Below are 20,541 nucleotides of genomic sequence, written 5' to 3'. Positions count from 1 at the left end.
GATTTTAGCAAATGGCTGCAATGAAACAGAGTGAAACATTTAAAGGGGTCTGGATACTTTCCGTACCCATTGTATGTATATAGATGGCAGTGGCATGGCCACCCTGTACCTTGCACATGTTTAAATTAAAAAACATGAATACATGAACCCGTGTAATATTTGAATAGCTTAGTATTGAATGCACATATCAGGGTAGTTATGTTTATACATGGCACTAGGCCCAGTTTAATATAAAACACAATTTTATGCAATATATATAGTAGGGGGTCCCTGCTCCATCTCTCCACCTGTTTGGGGGTCCTTGGCCAGAAAAACGTTGAAGACCCCTGCTCTAGGCTATGAAAGATTAATTGTGTGTCATAATGTTATTGCAGAACCAACAACTACCGGGTTATTATTTAGAATTATCTGGCAAACTGTTGCAGAGATTGTGAGAGGCCGCCCATGAAAGGTTTTAAAATGTGAACTTGTGTGTTTTGTAATACCCAGATGTTCCCTACCAAAAAAACGGCGTGTTATTGTGCCAGCATGTTCCTTACTAGAACTAAATAGACTCTGACGTACTCGCCCAGTTCTACTCCAAGGACCCTGAACGACCACAAAGATATTCAAATCCCCTAAAAGGAGACATAAATAGAGCATAAAAGGCTCATTATTAGAAAGACAACATGTCTGTATGATTTGTAGTCACTTCATGACTTATTCAGTTTGGTTGTCTTGTCATTTTTATGTATGTCGGTTACTCCTGTGTCCAGATGTTTATTTTCTTATAATTTCTTCACGGCTGTAGACTAATGTTGGGACATGGTTTTTGCGCAAACGCAGGCCTCTCTTTCGGCCAGGATGTGTAGTCAAAATCTGAAAGCACATGGTCTTTGTCTTGAAAAAGCCACGTGCCGCATGGGCTGGAGCGAACTCAATCTCCCAAGAAGCCACAGGTTCCATTGTTCTGAGACATTCAAGAAACTCAGGCTCCCAGAGTGCTGCATGTCCCCTTTGTTTCAGCATCTTCATACCTAGGTGCCAAGAGCCACCCGGGGTCAACTCCAATTGGCCACTCTGGTCACATGACCTGGGGGTCACTGGGCTCTATAAAAGACCAAGGCTCCCCCAACTCTCACTCTTTCCTCATCCCCACAGAAGACAGCAGGCGGCCAGCCGCCTCTCCTGCAACTCCAAGGGAGGGGGGTCCAGGCTGTTACACTCTTTCTCCACCTACCACCACTGAGGACAGCAGGGGACCAGCCGTCTCTCGTGCACCGCTAGGAGAGGGCCGGGCTGCAGCAGCACATCCCCTCTTCCCATCCATCAACTGGAGGGCAAAGGTAAGCTTTCAGCTCATATTCTCAAGGAAATTTCCTTGCCCTTCAAGCTCTTCTAAACTCCTTGCAGCGACTTGGTGTCCTGTAAGTAAGAACTTCGAACCAGCATCTGAACCACAGCTCAACAGAACCGCGGAAGCAGAGACCACACAAACCAGAGACTTCGAAGCCAGGACGAACGGCGAACCGCACAGCAACAATTATGTCATAATAAATGTTTTCTTTTAAACTTGTCCTTTCATTAATGTTGCATAAGTGGATTTTGCCAACAGATAAACTGTCAAGAACTCTATAAACCTTAACCTTTAATAGTAAATATTAAGATTTCTAAGGGAACTAGATCTAAATGAGACTGATCTTAATCAATAAATTGGCTATCTTTTCCCTTCTGTGAAGGGTGGTGCCCCGCGAGAACTTAAACAAACTAAAGGCACACTAGCTTATGGTATCACTCCTAACCATTATTACACAACACTAACGAGGAGTTGCAAATAGCAAGTATTTATTTACGTTATTTCATATTGTAAAATGTAAGTTGTTTGGCAGTCATGTAAAAAACAATTAATAATGTACAGTCGGGTTATAGCCAAATCCTGTTTAAAATAAAAATTCCCTTTGGTGTTTTTAGTTGACAGTGTTTCCTTGCTGAGCTTCCACTTTACATATATACACGTAGGTACCGTAGAAAGATAGGTTATAGTCTGTTGCCGTATACATGATGGGTTTTTTTATAGAATCTTTTTATGGTTTAATTTTGTATTTGTTTGTCGTGAGCACTTAAGCACCAACCTTTTTTCTGTGGAAATGATTCATGTGATGTAAGTTTTCTAAAGAAAGAGCCCTCGTCGTATGACTGCATAACCTCTCCTGGACTTTTGGGTGTGTTTGCGTGTCTCTATCTCAATTTATTTGCAAAATGAACTTCTTGTTTCACCTCTGCTGTGGCTCAAACTTCTGTTTTCTTACATGCTGTCTTCATATATCCAGAGATTAAGTTATTACCTGTTGTCCTAAGTTTAATGGCATTATCAAAGTAAAAACAGTTAAAGGGAAATAGTATTGGACTGTATCACTTGTGTTAATGTGCAGGCCACAGTGTGTCTTGCTTGTTTCAGTGTGTCTTTCTATATTATCTACAGCTGTGAAGTTCAGCCCTATGAGATGTGTGATCATTAGGTGTGAAGCTGAACTGAAAGTATCACTCTCATGGACATTTGAAACGTGTGATAGCCTTTCTTCAGTATTCTTATCAATCCAAGATGGTGACCAGCTTCCCCTTTGCCCTTTTGTCGGTTTCGCATTTGACTGAAACAGTTGTACTCATCAGGGAACTGACATTTCAAACGCTGTGGGTTTCTCACTGTGTTTTAAGAAAAAGCTAAAAGAAAACACCTCTAATTATTTTGTGGAACTGGTACTGCATTAACTAGAAAGGCACTCAGTGGACTGCTTACCTCTGCCAAGGCCCAACAGTCCCCTGATGAAACCCTGTCTGAATTCACTAGATCCACATTTCATCTGCACCTAATTTCACACCTTAACATGAATCATTCTCTGAGAAATCAATGATGATGTTGAGAAATGCCGTATCTCACAATGCTAAAGGAAGTGAAAAACTAAAAGTTTAATTTCTGACGGTTCCCCATTCTTCCACCACATCTTATATGGGTAGTATTTTGCCTATCTTGCTTTGAAACTAACGACAAAACAAACGACTAAACAATCAAAATCAAGAGTACCACACAGTATATCATTGCAATTCTTTAATGGGGATTAACCACAACATACAGGATAATAATGTTGATCTATAAAGGTAACAGGGAAAGTTCTGAAGAGGAGAAATAATAACTGCGGACACAAGTGTGCGTCAATCACAAAGTTGTTTTAAGACAGGAAACTTTTTCTGAAAAATGTATATGTTAATTTTAGCACACAGGAAAATAATCACATGCTTGTTTAACACATACGGGAAATTGCATATTAGTATTTATTTGTCTTTACAGTTGTCTTGACCCACATCCCCCACACAGCGGAACTGCAGCTGCACCAAACTCAGCGATGTTACACGTTGGCGTAGATCGCGTCATCCCATTCAGACTGTTTAGGAAATGAAGTAACAGTTAGAGTTGTCTTCACACACTGAAATAATGAAGGAATAAAGAAAACTTCACATGCCTCCACGTTGCCATACACTTGCTCGTCGACATGATGTGCAGGTCTTGTTACCACCTTGTAGTTCCTGTCTTTTCTGAAGAGTGCAAACATACACACACACAGTAAATTTACATGAGACTATGTGAGATTGTGTCATGTTAAGTCATGAGGGAACTTTTGCTTGTTTCAAACTGAGCTAATATCTGTCACCTTTTTGTTGTAGCATATTCCGTCAGCTCTTCTTTGTTTTCCCTCACATCGCTCATGTGAGGTGTTGGTGTTTCTCCAGATTTGCCCCTACTGGAAGAGTAAGGACTTTTAATTTAGGATCCAGAAAAAAATTACTATTGTCACACTATCCATGTGCATTATCTATACAACTTATCTTGCAGGTGGTTGGCTAAAGACAAAAACAATAATTTAGATTCATACCTATGGACCCCAATCTGCATGTTTCTGTACTGTGGGAGGAATCCAGAGTACTGAGAGAAAACCCAGGCAAGAGGAGAACTCTACAAAGACCGCTGGGATTCAAACTGTGAACCGTCTTGCTGTGAGGCTAACCACTTTACCACTGTGCTGCCCCAGCAAACTGCAAAACTGGACAGAGATTATCATCTTCTCTAAGACATTGACCCAACTTCTCCACCAGAGGCCAAAGTGTAGTGGCTTATCTAGTATCAGATACATTAATAGTTACATACGCCCACAAGAGAAAATATATAAATATGAATGTCTGACATAAAGACGACCATACCTATGCCTCTACAGAAGTGACACATACGTGCAAAACCAAGTGAAAGATGATTTCATTTTCAGAGTCACTGATCAGACATACATTCATACATGAGATTTCTCAGGACAGATCGGAAAGTGTTGACTCCTGCAGCCACAAACATTTCACTCACACTCTACCATCTTTTTTTCTTAGGCAATAATCATATCAGTCATAATAAATAATCATAGCATCTTTATAGTCAACTTCCAGCTTCTTTAAGCTTGCTATTTTGTAGTTTTTAAGTGAGCAGTACCAAGCTGCTTTACCATATCACTGACTTCACTTTCATTGGGAGGAAATGTTTTCTTTTTCCACTTACCATTTTTTAACAAGTCTCACAGCTATTAAAAGTATCACCAGAAGCGCGCCTGCCCCGATGGCGATGGCGATATAGAGACTCTGCATCGCACCTGTCCAAATAGAAGCCACCTGCGGTCACTTTCCTCTTATTCCACAGTTCAAACCGTCAGTAGTTTATGCATATTAGAAATATCATGGGTTCAAATTGAAACACTTCCTTACCGTTCACAGGTAGGGAGAGTACGAGGCTGGCGTTGCCCACCGTGTTGTTTGCCAGACAGAGGACAAACGCAGAGGATTCAAACTCGGCCTGCAGAGTTCCCATGGTGACAGAGCCATGTCTCTCTATCTTGGTGCCTGGTAGGACTCCTTCAGAAAGCACAAAATGGACCATGCAGGGAGGTTCGGAGTCAGCAATGCACACACACTTTACCATCTTTCCCTCTGAGGAGCAGGAGGAGAGGCTCTTAATCTCAGGGGCATCTGTAACAAGTAGTAATTATGAGTTAGCCGAATAAAAATAAAATAAAATAAAAAACAAATAAAACCTTCTTTATCATTATATTTCATGGATTGTACTAACACAACACAGTGAGACGCACAGGGCTGGATTTGCCTCGTCCCACTGTATTGATGGCGGTACAGTACAATGCATCCAGGTGTCTGGAGACGTTTGGCGTCGTGTAGATGTTTCCCTGATGCAGCTGAGCACCAGTTTCACTGAACCACTCATAGCTTCTGGCGGGGGGGTGAGCATCGCTGGTGCATGTCAGCTGCACGGCTTCTCCCTCCTTCACATCAGACTTGTACTTAACACTCACATTCACTGGGGCATCTGCAAGAAAACAAAGGAACTGGTTGTGATTCCACCAATTATGTTTATATTCTATATTATTTTAGAAAGCTGAAACAGGGGCCACCGCACATATATTATCAAGATAAAAAGAGTCTATATAGAGTCTACCAAAAACCTAAATCCAGTCAGGGGCGATTCAACAGGGTTGGCAAAGCAGGGCTTCGAGCTGAGGGGGGGGGGGGGGTGTCTCACCACATTTATAGACTGTGACAAAATGTCTCAATCACTCCCAAGTGTCTGGCTGCAGTTAAAAAAACAAATAAAAAAGTTAATGTACACGTCAAAAACTTTTGTCAGAGATGGCTTCAGTCATTTTAAATTGTTCTTATCAAACCGATCTTTGTTCAAGTGTGGATGTTTGATGCTATAAAGATGGGTGTACATTATGATCGACTGGCTCCAGGTGAAGCTATCGGCGCAAGACGGCATCGTGTCCATAAGATCATTTGGGAGGACCTCCACAAATTCTAAGATCAGGATGAACAGGTGATTGTGGCCCCAAAAGCCCCTTGAAACCCTCCTGCATCCAAAGGTTATGACGATTGAATCACCTGCTTTTACTGTCACCACCGCTGTATACACCTACGTTTAACTTTGAGGAGCTTGGATGTTTTCTGCTGCTGCCCTCCGCTGTAGAGGGCGGTGCACTGTAAAGACTTGTTGTGGTCAGCGCTGGTCGGGCGAAAGCTCAGAGCAGCCGTCGCTTTCCACTGGTCGTCGTCAAACTGCAGAGAATGAAAATGTTCCTGTCCAGGGTGACTCCATCTGTAGACAGGAAGGGAGGTGGGACAGGAGGGAGACACGGAGCAGTACGCCACCACAAGCTGACCCTCCACCACGTCCTCTGTCAGTGAGATAGCAACATCTACTTTATCTGGAACAACAAGAGAGAGTGTGATTGTAAGGATTCTGTCAATAAAGGAAAACACTTAGTCTGTTCACAGCGATGATGCAGTCTTTTGAAGTTCTGTATTCTGTCCTCACTTGTTCATTACCTCCACCAAGAAGGTATTGTTTTCATTTGTTTGTCAGCCGGATTACGCAAAAACTACCCAATCGATTTCCATGCAATTTTTTGGAGGGGTGGGGTGTGAACCAAAAAGGTCCCTTGGTTCTCAACCTTAACATGTTATGATTTGGCGATACAATTTTTATTGAATATGTCCCTAACATCTGCCTACCTTTTATTGTTTTATTCATTTGGGTTTTTTTGCCATGTATTTTGTGAAGAATTTTGTAACCTTGTTTAGATAAGGGCACTACAAATAAAGTTATTATTGTTATTAACTTCTGGTGTGGATCAAGATTAGAATTCTTTTTCTCACTTTCTTTAAGATTTGGAGATTTTTGAGCATTTTTCAAAATTTTTGTTGTTTCCTCAGTTGATCTTGGTTATAAATTAGACATGTTTAAGGGACTGATATGAGTTTGGGCAGTTTGGTGCAGATCCAAATGAAAGTGACTTAAATGTGGTTTTATAAAGGCACAGTTGGGCCTTGGTTGAGATGAGCACTTTATTAAGTGTTCCTCTAGACTAAAATATTGAAAGCTTAGTTGGCAAAAAAAAAAAAGGAACCATTAGCCTGCTAAAACTAAAAAAGTAAGTTTATCCGCAACCCAGGAACTGACGACTAAATATGCTGCAGAGAATTGTGTGAAAACTATTTCCTGTTGATTCAAGAAGTTTCACTTAAGTCACTTTATCTTTCTACAAAGCAGGTCCGACTGATTCCTATCATGCTCAAATATATTCTAATCTTTTCAATCTGATATTTACTAAACATGTTGAGAGAACTCCCGTGGACACAATATTTTTCTTGAAGGAATTGTTACGATCTGTTGTATCTCCCTTCATTTTTACACATCTGTCAATAGAAGTGAATCTTAAGTTATACTGTTATGATCAAATAAGCCAGATGAGGGAAAACAACCAGTGACAAATGAGGAACCAATCACTGCTTAAATTAGACATTTAAAATTATCCCTATTTGCACTTCAGTGTGTGCTGTTTGACACCTCTGTCTTTGGAGTAATAGTAATGACCTGAACTTTCCAACGCTGTAACAACCAGTGTTGCCAACTCCTCAGTAAGGAAAGTAGCTATTGGCTGATCGAAAAGTCGCTAGAAGTCGCTAAATGACGTAATCGCCTAATTTGCATAATGTAATGGTCGCTGTAGGACGTACAAAAACTGAGAAAAAAATATCCTAAATATGTTTAGAACTACAAATGAGCTTTCTTCTACGGAAGCGTATTGCATTCACTTAAAAAACTAAATCATATTTTTTTGAGATAATTATAGGTTCTCAATAAAATAAAAAATAAAATAAAAAACAACTTTTGTTTTTCAAGTGAATGCAATTCGCTTCCGTATTCTTCTGTTGATTCTTGTTTTTTATTTGTTATCTTGCCATTGAAATAGGCCATCACATCTCAAAATAACGTCATGACTTTAATGCTGTGTCTAGACCCACATACAAAATCAATTTTGTACTATATTGTTAAATGTTAGAATATCAAATTTAATCAAAAGGGTGTTAAGTGGGGTGGAATTGCTGGCTCTACGTCCAACTCTCCTCCTTTATCGGGGCTTGGGACCGGCAACATTTTTAGTCTGGAGGACGCGGAGCTTGGCTCTCCTCTCTCTCTCTCTCTGTCTGCCTGCAAGGCTACTGGGAGACTGACCGCCTGTGAGTGCTCTGGGACGGCGGAGGGGCTCACGGCAGCACCCGCTGCTCGCTGTGGACAGGAACTGCAGAACAATACGCGCTTTCAAGTCAGTCTCCAAAACACCAGAAAGTCTCCAATAACACCAGAAAAAGTCGCTAGATTTGTCGCTAGTAGCTTTTGACAAAAAAAGTCACCATGAGGCTTTGGAAAGTCGCCAGATATAGCGACAAAGTCGCCAAGTTGGCAACACTGGTAACAACTAGTGGGACACTCAGTCAAGCACACACCTCGATCTAAACAGTCCCCTTTTGAAACCACATTTAAAATCACCAGATCCTGGTTTTTATTTTGATCTGCACCAAATTCCACACATTCATAAATAACAGTCCCCTTAACATGCCTGATATATCATCAAGTTCCATGAATTATTAGCGGAGAAATCTAGTAAAATGATGAAAAATACCCTATCTCGCCATTTTGAAGAAATTGAAAAAAAAGCTGGATCTGCCCCTGATTTGGATTGTTCCTCCTTTCCAAATGGCAAGGAAATCGGCTGAGCAATTACTTACTTACTTATTGCTGACATACTAACTATTTAACGAACACACACAATTAAATCCTAAGCTCCTTGGCTGAGCAGACAAAAAATGTACCGTGTTTAAGTCTGTTTTTTTTATAATTTTAAGTAAACTATAATCACATCTCAAGTTGAATGATTTTTTCATGAATGTTCAGATAAAAAGGAATATAATTTAATGAATATTTATATTATTACAAGAAGAGAGAATCACGTACAAAAAATGTAACTATTTAGAAAGTTGTTATGTGTTTCTTACCCATCATTGTAATGGAGACTTTGTGATCTCTGTAAGAAGCGCTATCAAAGTTTGCCATCTCAATTCTGAAAACAAACGGCCCTTGGTCACTTTGCTGGAGCGGATCAATCTTCAGTGAACAGTTCTTGTGCTCGATGTCTCCCAGCAGCTCTGTGCGATCCCGATACTGCTGCGCAATATTAGACTTGACTGGGTGATAGACAACATGATTCGTGGCATCGGTCCAAATCCCTGTGAATTGAGTCGCCTTCTTTTCATCATCTGGGTAGTTGTAAGAGCAATGAATCACCACACAGGAGCCAGGGTGACCTTTCACTGTGGACGGCAAGTCAATGGTCCAAGATGAAAGATCGGTTTGAACTTCTGTCATAAAATGTAAAGAAGAATATTATTATTATTCTCTGGAAAGAGATAATAACAAATCACAAAGAAAGAGAAAAAAAAGAACAACATTGCTTATTGTCTATATTGACTATAAAAGATTATTGTATATGCACTTTACCGTTAAAGAAGAGCCACACAAAGTACAGACGCCAATTCAAAGCATCCATCTCATCCTGTCACGGTCGGACCTGCAGATGAAGTGACAAACATTTTCAGATTGATGTGGCACCGCTGTCACCCAATCCCCCCTGATCAGATAGTACTAGTTTCCATTCCATTTTTATTCCACCACACAAAATCCGACTTTTGTCTCATGATACATTAGGGAAGTCTTATTAATCATCATTTCAGTATCCCTTTTTTCCCCCTTGCTGTTTACAGAACTTCCAACTCTTCCCCCATATTTTTACTCATAAAACACACAAAAAAAACTTTAAAAGTAAGAAAAGTTTTTTTTTAGTAATATCTGTTATGCATCTGTAATCACCATCTTTAGATCTCAACTGTGTCACCCCTGCTCTCGCTTCCCTCTTTGGACAAATGTAGGGGAATTTTACTTATTTTAGTTTCCTCTTACTTCTCCTCTTTTATTCCACTTAAATGAAACCTACTGTGCTGATCCAAAACTTCTGTGTAGCTGGTTCTAATTATTCATTAGATACTCAGATAATTAAAAGGATTATAGCTCCCGTGATTAATTTATCTAAAGTACTGCTAATGGGCCGTTTGTTAGTAAACTGCTTAGTTATCTTGAGTTCAAAGAGAAAGAGTGAAGAGGTGACAATTGAAACACTGAGGCTGTAAAGTCCCTACACTGGTGGTACATGAAATAAAGTCAACAATAGAATATTTTGGTGTTGATTGATTAAAATTGGAGTTTATTATTTGTGAACAGTATGTTTGATTTTATTAGCTCCATCAAACAACATAACCAAACTTCAGAGAAAACCACAAACATGTTTTTTCAAAAATGTGAGAACAATGACTCTTCTGCTCTAAAATTAAATCAAGAGGTCAAAACAGTATCAACGCTTGCTTATGTCTTAGTTACACATTTTCTGCAGAGAACTGGACAAAAATGATATGAAAAAAACCCAAGGTATAATACAATGACAAGATCCAGGTTATGCGAAGATGAAACCTTTACAGCAAGTGCTCATTGAAATGACATGTTGAGTAAATGAAAAGTCACTGGAGCTTCAGCTGCTGAGAATTAAAAACCTTCAAACCAATTTAAAACAATGAAAAGGAACTTCACTCTACCTGTCCCTGTGTGCACCATGAACAGAGAGCTGTGAAGACAGGATGTCCTTGTCTCTGTTGTCATCTATATAAGTTACCGTATCTCATATGTCATATGTCTCGACAACAAAAAAATTGTTTTAACACCTACAGGGTCTCTCTTTCCGTTCATCAGCTCTACAGCGCTGAGAAGAGAGAAACCACTCATCTGAGGTCATGTGTGACAAACCAGCAAGTGTGGCAGAGGTATCATATGAGCTGTTTGCAGTTGCACCTTCAAACATCCAGTCGAGAGGATCCTCTGGCTGAGTTCTGATTGGCCATAGTGATTTCAGCTCATCCACAGACCCTGATCTCCAACAAAAGCAGGGTTGATCATGTCTCCCCTCTTCGGATGGAAGCTGTTGTGCTCCTGAACGGCCAGATCAGCGTAGCCGGCTCTGCGAGTGCGCTGGACCTTCTTCACAGATAAACGCTGCTTCTGACTCTCCAGAGATCCTCCTCGCTCTGAGTCATCAAGTCCTGCAGCTTGACACAGTCTTCTTTCTGCTGCCCCCAGGACAGTTTACTGGGAGTAGGGGTGATGAGGCTGGTGGACCCAGAGTTACCCATGTCGGGAATATGTGCTTGATCTGGAAGTTGGAGATATACCACCAGCAGATCTGTATTTGAAATAAAAATGAGAATGCACCGAATGAATATGTTTGTATTGACACATTCAACTAGGATGGCAGGCAGCAGATGCAAGGCCAATCAGTCCGCTTATTAAACCATATTTAAAATCACTGGATCCAGATTTGTATTTGGATCTGCACCAAATCACACAAACTCATATCAGTCCCTTAAACATGGTTGATTGATGATCATCTTTTTTCCTCCCTGTCAACAGATTTACCTTCAGACCACCACTTGAATAAACAAGATCTCTCCCTGTCTATACTCTGACCCCAAAATCCTCTGCGGCATATTTAGATGTCACTTCCTGGGTCTTGGTTTTACTAACTATTTAGTTTCAGAGGGCTTGTGATTCATTTTATATTTGTCGACTAATGCTTTCAATATTTGAAACTAGACCCAGAAGAGTACATACTTCGGTCAAAGGCCCAACAGTCCCCTTTTGTGAAAAAATAGGAAAGCAGCCTATCTTGCTATGTTTAAATAAGTTAGATGGAGGTAATAAAGTTATGCCAACCCAAAGAATCTTCACAAATAGATATGTACCTACACAGGCCTCTGCAATGTTCCTCCACGCTGCTGCTGGTTGATCTGCTGAAGATCCTGCAGCGAGTGAGAAGAAGTGTCAGGCTCCTCCATTATAAAGACAGAGCTGCAGGACAGACTGAAGACCCGACCTCGTCTGTCCTCACGGGAACAAATCATCAGATCTCCCTGGATGAGATTAAACACAGCAGAAACAATAGAAGTTAAACACAGCTGATGAATGGATCTCATATTAAGTGTTGGGGGAGATCCCAGTGTACTGACCATCACACAATGGGTCATATATACTTGAGGCCTACAAGACATTTGAAAAACCAGTTCTACTGGTTTCCACTGTTAAGTAACACCTTCCTCAGCCAGCCTGGAGCCTCTCCCAGTGGGGGAAGCATTTCCTGGGCTCCCTCAGAGGACCCCCACTGTGTTTCTAGCTGCTCCCTGAGATTTGAACCCTGACATCTCTTTGGCTGAGAGCCAACTGAAGCCCATGACCACTTACTGAGGAGGCAGGAACTCCTCGGGTGGTATAAAACTGTTGAGCCCACAGAAAAAACGCTGCCATTTTCCTGTACTGACGTTTCAACCAGACCTCCCCAGGCCTGACCAGATGACCCAGTAGCTAAATGAGGCGATTACCACTTTTGTTTTAATTCATTTTATTTTCTTTATTTTATATTCGACATTTTATTTTGATAGAACTTTTTTTTATTTTAACTTGAAAAGATCAGCACAGGAAGTTCACTTACGGGACGAGCTCAGACACTTTCCACACAGACTTTTTCTTTCCACACGATCTACAACGGCTACAAGCAGCCGCACATCCCTGCAGAAGCGCAACGTTCATTCCACTGAGGAGCAAGAATAATCCGTTCCTGTTCAGCAGCACGATCTCCGCTGCCACAGAAGAAGAAGCGCGAAGTTCATTCAACTTCCGGGATATCCGCACCAAAGCGCATGCAACCCCACGAAACTACTGTCACAGTAACAGGCTATTTTGTCTGGGCAGAGACTACTTTTAATACTTAGCGTGTCGTTTAATATTTGAGTGTATTTGTTTGTGGGACCTCCGTGTCTCCTGTTTAGCTGTGACGAGCCGGCACTTCCGGTACCGGTGTTCCGGCCTTGTTTTATTGTGTTACAGTGTTTAAGCGTCGCGACGAAGCGTCTCCGGCTGCACTGTGACCGTCTGACCAACTTTACAGAGACTTTACCGGTCAAACTTCAGCACACAACGCCGCTTAGGTGCTGAGTGGTAAAGTAAATGTTAAACTTGTCTCTGACGGTGTTTTTAAGAGCTCCTTCGATATTTCTTTGCATGTTCTCTCTCTCTCTCTCTCTCTCTCTCTCTCTTCTCCTAAACCTACCTACACACACGTTCAGATCTGTATTCACACATTTCAAGTTACCTAGATAACTCTAGGCTTAGAGAGCCTCAACGCAGCTCGAAGCCATTCAGCCCCAAGGCCAAAGCAGAGATAAAGAATTCTCTTTGTCTGAAAATTCCTTTGTGTTAATTCACGTGGTGACCGCCATTTTGGGCTTCGGCTGCATGGTGTCATTAACATAGGCTGTGGCTGAGGGGTAGAGTGGTCGTCCTCCAACCTTAAGGTCGGCAGTTCGATCCCCAGTCTGAACCATCTGCATGCCGAAGTGTCGTTGGGCAAGATGCTGAACCCCTAATGGCCCCCCATAGAATAACAAAGTGCTGCAAGTAGATGCACTGTATGAATGTGTGGGTGAATGGGTGAATGTGAAACTACTGTAAAGCGCTTTGAGTGGTCATCAAGACTAGAAAAGCGCTATATAAATACAAATCCATTTACCATTTTGAATAACGTGAGTTAGACCACCATTTTGAGAGTTTATTATTGCCACGCCTCCTTTCTCTCTCTCTCTCCCCTCCCTTTTTGGCTCTACATTCCTAAACGAATCCGCCATTTTGCTTGTAATCCTTGTGAGTAAGACCACCATTTTGAGAGTACGTCATTACCACTCCCCCTTTCTCTTTCTCTCACACACACACACACACACACACACACACACACACACACACACACACACACACACACACAGACATACATAGACCATAGGTTTTATATGTGTGTTCTGAATTGTGATAAGTGCTGCTGCTGTTATCTTTGAAATATTGGAGTTTGTTAAAATGATGAATCATTAAATAACATAAACTTTATTTCTCCCTTTTTAATAAATGCTTTTGTAATTAAAGTATCTGTATTCTGTGATTATTTGTGCATATGTGTGTGAATACAGCTTGATTATGATAGCCTGTGCTCGAACTTAAAACCCTTCATTGTTTATAATATAATCATTAATATTAACTATAGAGATTATCAATTTAAAATTTATGAGGTGAAAGTGATATTTATAGATTGACTTGTTGGTCCCTGTAACCAGGGTGGTGCCCCGCTACGATAAGTAGTAATTACAGATTGTATCATTCTTAATTGATAATTTTATTATTGTCATTAATTTTTTAACTATTCTTAATGGATAACCTTATAATTTCTAATTATTTTTTTTACTATTCTTAAGTGATAGCCTTATAATTTTTAATTATTTTTAATAAATAATTTTATTATTTGAATAATCATATTTCATGATTATTAATAATAAGCCAACGTCAAGTCTACTCCTATTGCACAACATAAGTCTTGCATTTCAATTAGTTAGCCAATCAGTGAACTGATCAATCAATCACTGGGGGATTCTTTTAATCACAAACACACCTCCATTGTTTAATAGTTTAACTGTGTTGTCCTTGTTTCTTCAGTTTCAGGGTTTCAGCTCTCTATTGTTGGTGAAAAAAGCAAACACAGCTAATGTACAATAACTATGTGTTTTAATATGGAAATTCAGTGTCCAAGTCAAACCTTTATGACTTTATTCTTTTTTTATAATCACACTTTTACTGCTCTGAAAGTATTTGAACAGCAATGACAGTAACTAAGAGTATAAAAGAACAAGGAAATGAAAGTATAATACGACCGCAACATCTGTAGGTGAATGTTTCCTCACCCTGAAACCAAAGTTGGGTTAACTCAGTGAGATGTGATTAATTTTCACATTGAGGATTGCGAATATGAATTTTTTATCACTTTTTATTACGCTGTGCGACAGGCCTTCTTTTCATGATGTCCCAGGGAACAGTTAATGGATCTTAATGACAAAAATCAGGCATATGAAGAGGGCTCATATCTATAAGTGTGTGAAATGTGGTACTGCTGGATTGACTCATAATTCTCTCACAAAAACGACTCCACAAATGTCACAGTCATGCAAATATAAATATTATATTTAGAAAATCAAGTTTCATCATCAAGTTTCCTACACAATAGTTCACTGATATCTTTAACCTTCAAGTTGCCTTTTTTTTTCTTTTTTTTTTACAACTTTATTTATCATTTTTCCATATTGAAAACAGTGACATCATTAGTTAGGCATTTCTTACAAAAGTTGTGCACCCGCCCCCCACCCCAACCAGGTGGCATCCCCACAAACATATCCACAAAAACACTCACGTATCACACTGACAGACAGGGCACCAAGACAAGAAAGCAAATATAGACAAATATTGTCAAAAAAGAGACAGGCCAAAGGAAAAAAAAAAAAACTCAAACCAATCTGTGTGGATCATTATGGTCATAACACCAACATTCTGGACCTTTAACATAAGAAAAAAGTCCCAACAGTCAGAATATAGGCATTGAGAAGACTAGGAAGTCAGAGAAGGAGAGAAGGAAAAATAAATACATACTAAATAAGAACAAGGATTCAGGCAAAAGGCAAGCTCTTGATATGTGTCATGAACTGTGACCAGGTTCTGTCATATTTAACCTCTAACCCTTGTACTGTATATCTAATTTTTTCCAGAGCCAATCCCAAAATCACCTCTCTAATCCAATGAACAAAGGCAGGAGGATTCTTCCCCTTCCAATTCAGCAGAATCAGACGTCGGGCATGCAACGATGCAAAGGCAATTGCATTTTTGTGGAGACGGGACGGCTTTAGCTCATCCCTTACTACACCGAAGATAGCTATCAAAGGGTCAGGCTGCAGTGTTTTGCCAGGTATTGCTGAGAGTGATTGGAAGACTGAGGACCAGAAGCCATACAATGATGGACATGACCAAAACATGTGTCCCAAAGAAACAGGAGAATATTGACATCTAGGACAGTTTGGTGCAACATTAGGGTATAATTTAGACAGTCTGTCGTTAGAATAATGCAACCTGTGGACAACCTTAAACTAAATCAAGCCATGTCTGATACAGAAAGAAGATGTGTGTATACGCTGTATGGTATTTTTCCAGGTGTCTTCTGGTATTACTTCTCCAACCTCTCCTTCCCATGCTGCCTTAATTTTGTCCCACGAATGAGGGCAGCTATCCAGAATTAAAGCATATATTTTTGATATTGCATCTTTGTTGAGTGGATTAACATTTAGAACTGAATACAGTAAATCTTTAGAGGGTGGGGATGGGTACCCTGGGAAAAATTCAGAGGCAAAACTTCAAACCTGAAGATATCTGTAGTAATGAGACTTTGGTAAATTATGATCTTCACATAGAAATTTAAATGATGCAAAGCCATCATCGGTAAAGAGATCTTGAAAGTAGACCAAGCCCCTTCTGTGCCAAACTGCAAATGCCTGATCTACTAGAGATGGTGCAAAAAGATAATTAAACATTATTGGAGAGAAGATACATATATTTGTCAAATTAAAATGTTTCTGAACTGACGCCAGATCTTAATCGAATTTTGGACCACCAAATTTGAGTTCAGTCCAGGTTCTTTGATATTTAGTGTGAGAGGGGCATTTAGGATTGAAATCGGAGAAACTGGGAGTGTAGCTCTCAGTTCCATATCAGTCCAGACCGGACCCTCCTTATCTGCGAACATGGTGATCCAATATGTCAGCTTGACAATATTAGCTGCCCAATAGTTAAATAAAAAATTAGGTAAACCCAAACCACCATCAGATTTAACTCTCTCCAGGCTTTCCTTCTTTATACGTGCAGGTTTTTTATTCCATATGAACACAGAATTAAAGCGATCCAGCTGAGCAAAATAGGATTTTGGGAGAAAAATGGGAATCATTTATAAATAAAGAAACCTGGGCATTACAGTCATCTTCACTACATTTATCCGCCCTGCCAATGAGAGTGGAAGATTTGACCACCTATCCAAATCAGTTTTGGTATGGTCTAAAATCGACCTATAGTTATACTGAAAAATATCTTTAATTGAGCCTGCTATTTCTATTCCCAGATAAGTAAATTTGTCATTTTCAATTTTAAAAGGCAAATTTTCATAAGTGATCTGTTTTGCCAGATTATTCAGTGGAAATAATAAAGATTTTGATAAATTAACTTTATACCCTGATATGCTACTGAATTTTTGCAGCCAGTGGAGAAGGAAGGGCATGCTCTCAGTTGGGTCTGATATTTGCAAAAGCAGATCATCAGCATAAAGCATAGTTTTATGGTTAGTTTCACCCCTGGATATACTTTTTATCCTGTCATCTGATCTAATAGCAATCGCCAGTGGTTCGATCGCAATGTCAAACAGGAAAGGTGACAGACAGCAACCCTGTCTTGTACCTCTGTGGAGCGAAAAATATTCCGAAATCAGGCCATTTGTCCTGACTGCCGCTATGGGTGTTGATATAGGACTTTGATCCACTTACAAAAAGAGGGCCCCATTCCAAATTTTTCTAAAGCTGCGAAAAGATAGGTCCATTCAATTCTATCAAACGCCTTTTCAGCGTCAAGGTTTAGAATAACTCCAGATTGTACTGTTGAATGGGGGGAAAATAACACATTAAATAATCTTCTCACATTGAAAAATTATTGCCGCCCAGGAATGAAGCCTGTTTGGTCCTCATTAATAATGGTAGGAATAACGGGGTCTAATCGTTGTGCAAGGGTTTTAGTTAAAATTTTATAATCACAGCACAGAAGACTTATTGGCCTATATGAGCTACACTGTACAGGATCCTTATCTTTTTTTAGTAAACCTGAAATTGTGGCCTGGGTAAGCGTGTGCGGCAATCTTCCATTGGCCAAAGATTCGTCATAGACTGATTTAAGGATAGGTGCGAGTTTTGAAGAAAATTCCTTTTAAAACTCTGTGTTCTAGAGATGACTGAGCATCTGGAGAAAGCCTTGGGATATCCAGAGAATCAAGAAACGAGTAAATCTCAGATGAGCTACTATCTACCTCTGACTGATATAGAGTAGAATAATATTGCTTAAACTGCATATACGCGGGGCAGTGCCTCGTTGGCTTCACAAGGTTCACAAGGCAGTCCTGCCCTCCTGGCTCGTTGGGTCCTCCTCCTGGCGTCGCGTGTTGATGATGATGATCTGGGCGTGCACGCCATGTCGCGGTTACCAGAGGTCATAGCGTTCCGGCCTCAAAGCATTCTAAGACTGAATATCTCATTGTGTGTGTACTGACGTGTGGGTGAAACAGCCTGTATGATTAACACATGTCAACAGAGGGATTGTTGAGATATCTATGTTTTGTTCTTTATCCTATGACTATATCCTACATATATCTTGTGAATAAATATTAGCTGTATAGTCTATAGAATCAACAATACCACAACTGTTTCTCTCAACTGAAATGATGTATAATCACAGGCAGAGCAGATTTAGCATGCACAGGAGAGAGGACATCTCAGAATTAACACAATGAAGTGATTCATGGAATATTGTGAGAAAAGAAGGTATGAAAGCCTCCTCTAAGTCTAATCTTTCCGCTGTGGAAGACTCCCTGTTTGATAAGGAGCATGAAACATCAGAAGTTGAGATGACATACTGTGTGTACTGTGTGTGTGCGTTTACAAAGTGTTGACTATGCTACAGAGTGTAGTTAATTCTTAAAGGACATGATGTGTAGCTGACCACACGTTAAAGTGTGTGTATGTCAATATAGGCGAAAGAGCATAACGCCTATCAATATCTGCAATTTTGTCAGCAAGCTCTTTAAGTTGTTTGGAACGCTCCTTATTCCTTTGTGCCACATAAGAGATAACTTGGCCCCTAATGTAGGCTTTCATAGACTCCCATAAAATTCCCCTTGAAACATCCTGAGTATCATTCATTTCCAAAAAGAAGTCAATCTGATTGTTGAGAAATGTTCTAAAATGTTTACATAAAAGTAGCTGGGGGTCTAGCCGCCAAGTTTGTTTGGGCGCTACATTGGCTGGAAAAACTAGATCCATCTTCACTGGGCTGTGGTCTGATAGCACTATACTGTGATATTTGCTGCTGGAAATTAAGGGGAGTAGCTGGTTATCGACAATAAAATAATCAATCCTGGAATAACTATGATGAACGGAGGAAAAGAAGGAGAATTGCTTCGTAGTTGGATTTTTGTCCGCCAGGGGTCTGATAAGCCATAAGAGCGGAGGAGGCAATTAATAACCACTGCGGCTGATGAGAGAGTATTATTTGCCCTTACACTTGACCTGTCCAGCTGGGTATGAAGGACGCAGTTGAACTCTCCACCTAAAATTAACTTGTAGGAATTAAGGTCCGGAAGAATAAAAAATTAAGAAAGAATTGGGCATTGTCCCAGTTTGGTCCATAAATGTTAGCCAATATTAATGGTGTATTAAATACCTTGCCCACTACAACAATATATCTGACATTAGCATCTGATATTACTTCAGAGTGTCAAATTGAGATCCCCTTCCTAATTAGGATTGCTGTTCCCCTGGCTTTGTAATTAAAACGTGAATGATATATTTGTCCAATCCACTTACAACTTAGTCTTTTTTGGGTCTCCTGTAGCAATATTAGGTTTTAATGATTTCAGATGACTAAATATTTTGCTCCGTTTAACCAAGTTATTCAGGCCTTTGACGTTCCAGCTAATGAACGAAATTGCTCCTTGTTGATTATTTGCATTATTCAGAATCATAGCGCAACAGTTTGTAGTGAGCCGGTCCTGCATCTTGGCTATATCTGAGTACTTTAGTGCATGTTTGAGTCAAACCATAAACCACAAATGAACCCAAAAGAAGACTGACAAAAACAAACAAATAGACATAGATAAACCCCTTACCATCCTGGACTCCTGAGCTGGTCTTCCTTAAACCTGAGACTGCCCTGAAAACTATCCTCTCTCTCCTAAGCATATAACACGTCTACACTAATTTAAACTCTAACATGAAGTCTGCAAAGGCAGAACAAAATGTAATAGGGCTGTCCTCTCAATAATATTTTTGCTGCATGTGTGCTTGCACTATTTGGTCACAGGCTAATAGGGTTCTTAACACTTACAGTTGTAAGATAACCCCACAAAAAAAAAGTAAAATCAACTAGAATTATTACTACTGGTGGTGATTAGGGGGTGAATTAAACAATTTTTATTTATCTTTTCTTTTTTTTTCCCCCCCTCATTTATATTCCTCAGATGACTGAAAAATGCATCCAACTGAAGTGTGGTGACGTCTATCTGTCAAAGAAGTCAGCATGTGCAGACTACTGCAATGTTAACACGCGGCATATATGATACCTGTTATGGCCCGTGAGTTAACTGTCACTCTCCCTCCATCTCCCGTGGGCGCAGATTGGTCTCGATGTAGTGCTTTGCCTTGATCGGGTCATCGAAAGATCCATGCTCGCCAGCTGGGCATGTGATCTTCAGAGTGGCTGGATACAGGAGACCGTATTTCACGCCCGCACACCGGCGAAAGCAATCCTCTCACCTCGGTGAAGGCTTTTCTGACGGCGGCCGCTGGGTAGATGTA

General features: G+C 40.2%; 1 protein-coding gene across 1 annotated transcript; it reads right to left on the bottom strand.

Annotated features, from left to right (window-relative positions):
• Positions 1-3,097: 3,097 nt before the first annotated feature.
• On the bottom strand, positions 3,098-10,630 carry LOC133014015 (sialoadhesin-like). Its single transcript, XM_061081120.1, has 10 exons — positions 10,564-10,630; positions 9,419-9,488; positions 8,917-9,279; positions 5,997-6,284; positions 5,138-5,389; positions 4,777-5,037; positions 4,574-4,664; positions 3,687-3,776; positions 3,498-3,570; positions 3,098-3,419 (listed from the first exon to the last, which is right to left on the bottom strand). Exons 2-10 carry the CDS (start codon positions 9,465-9,467, stop codon positions 3,384-3,386), a joined length of 1,503 nt encoding a protein of 500 aa, XP_060937103.1. The 5' UTR covers positions 9,468-9,488; positions 10,564-10,630; the 3' UTR covers positions 3,098-3,383.
• Between the last annotated feature and the right edge of the window lie 9,911 nt (positions 10,631-20,541).

This window comes from Limanda limanda, chromosome 11 (assembly GCF_963576545.1).
Source record: "Limanda limanda chromosome 11, fLimLim1.1, whole genome shotgun sequence".
NCBI lineage: Eukaryota > Metazoa > Chordata > Actinopteri > Pleuronectiformes > Pleuronectidae > Limanda > Limanda limanda.
This window is presented reverse-complemented; position numbering and strand designations above follow the sequence as displayed.

Bases quoted from the DNA above. Each gene is read 5' to 3' on its own strand.
- LOC133014015 (XM_061081120.1), bottom strand. From the start codon at position 9,467: ATGGATGCTTTGAATTGGCGTCTGTACTTTGTGTGGCTCTTCTTTAAC. The intron at 5,390-5,996 runs GTAGGTGTATAC...GTTTTCTTGCAG, and splicing joins CAAGCTCCTCAAAGTTAAAC to ATGCCCCAGTGAATGTGAGT. The intron at 3,420-3,497 runs GCATGTGAAGTT...TTTCCTAAACAG, and splicing joins AAGTGTATGGCAACGTGGAG to TCTGAATGGGATGACGCGAT.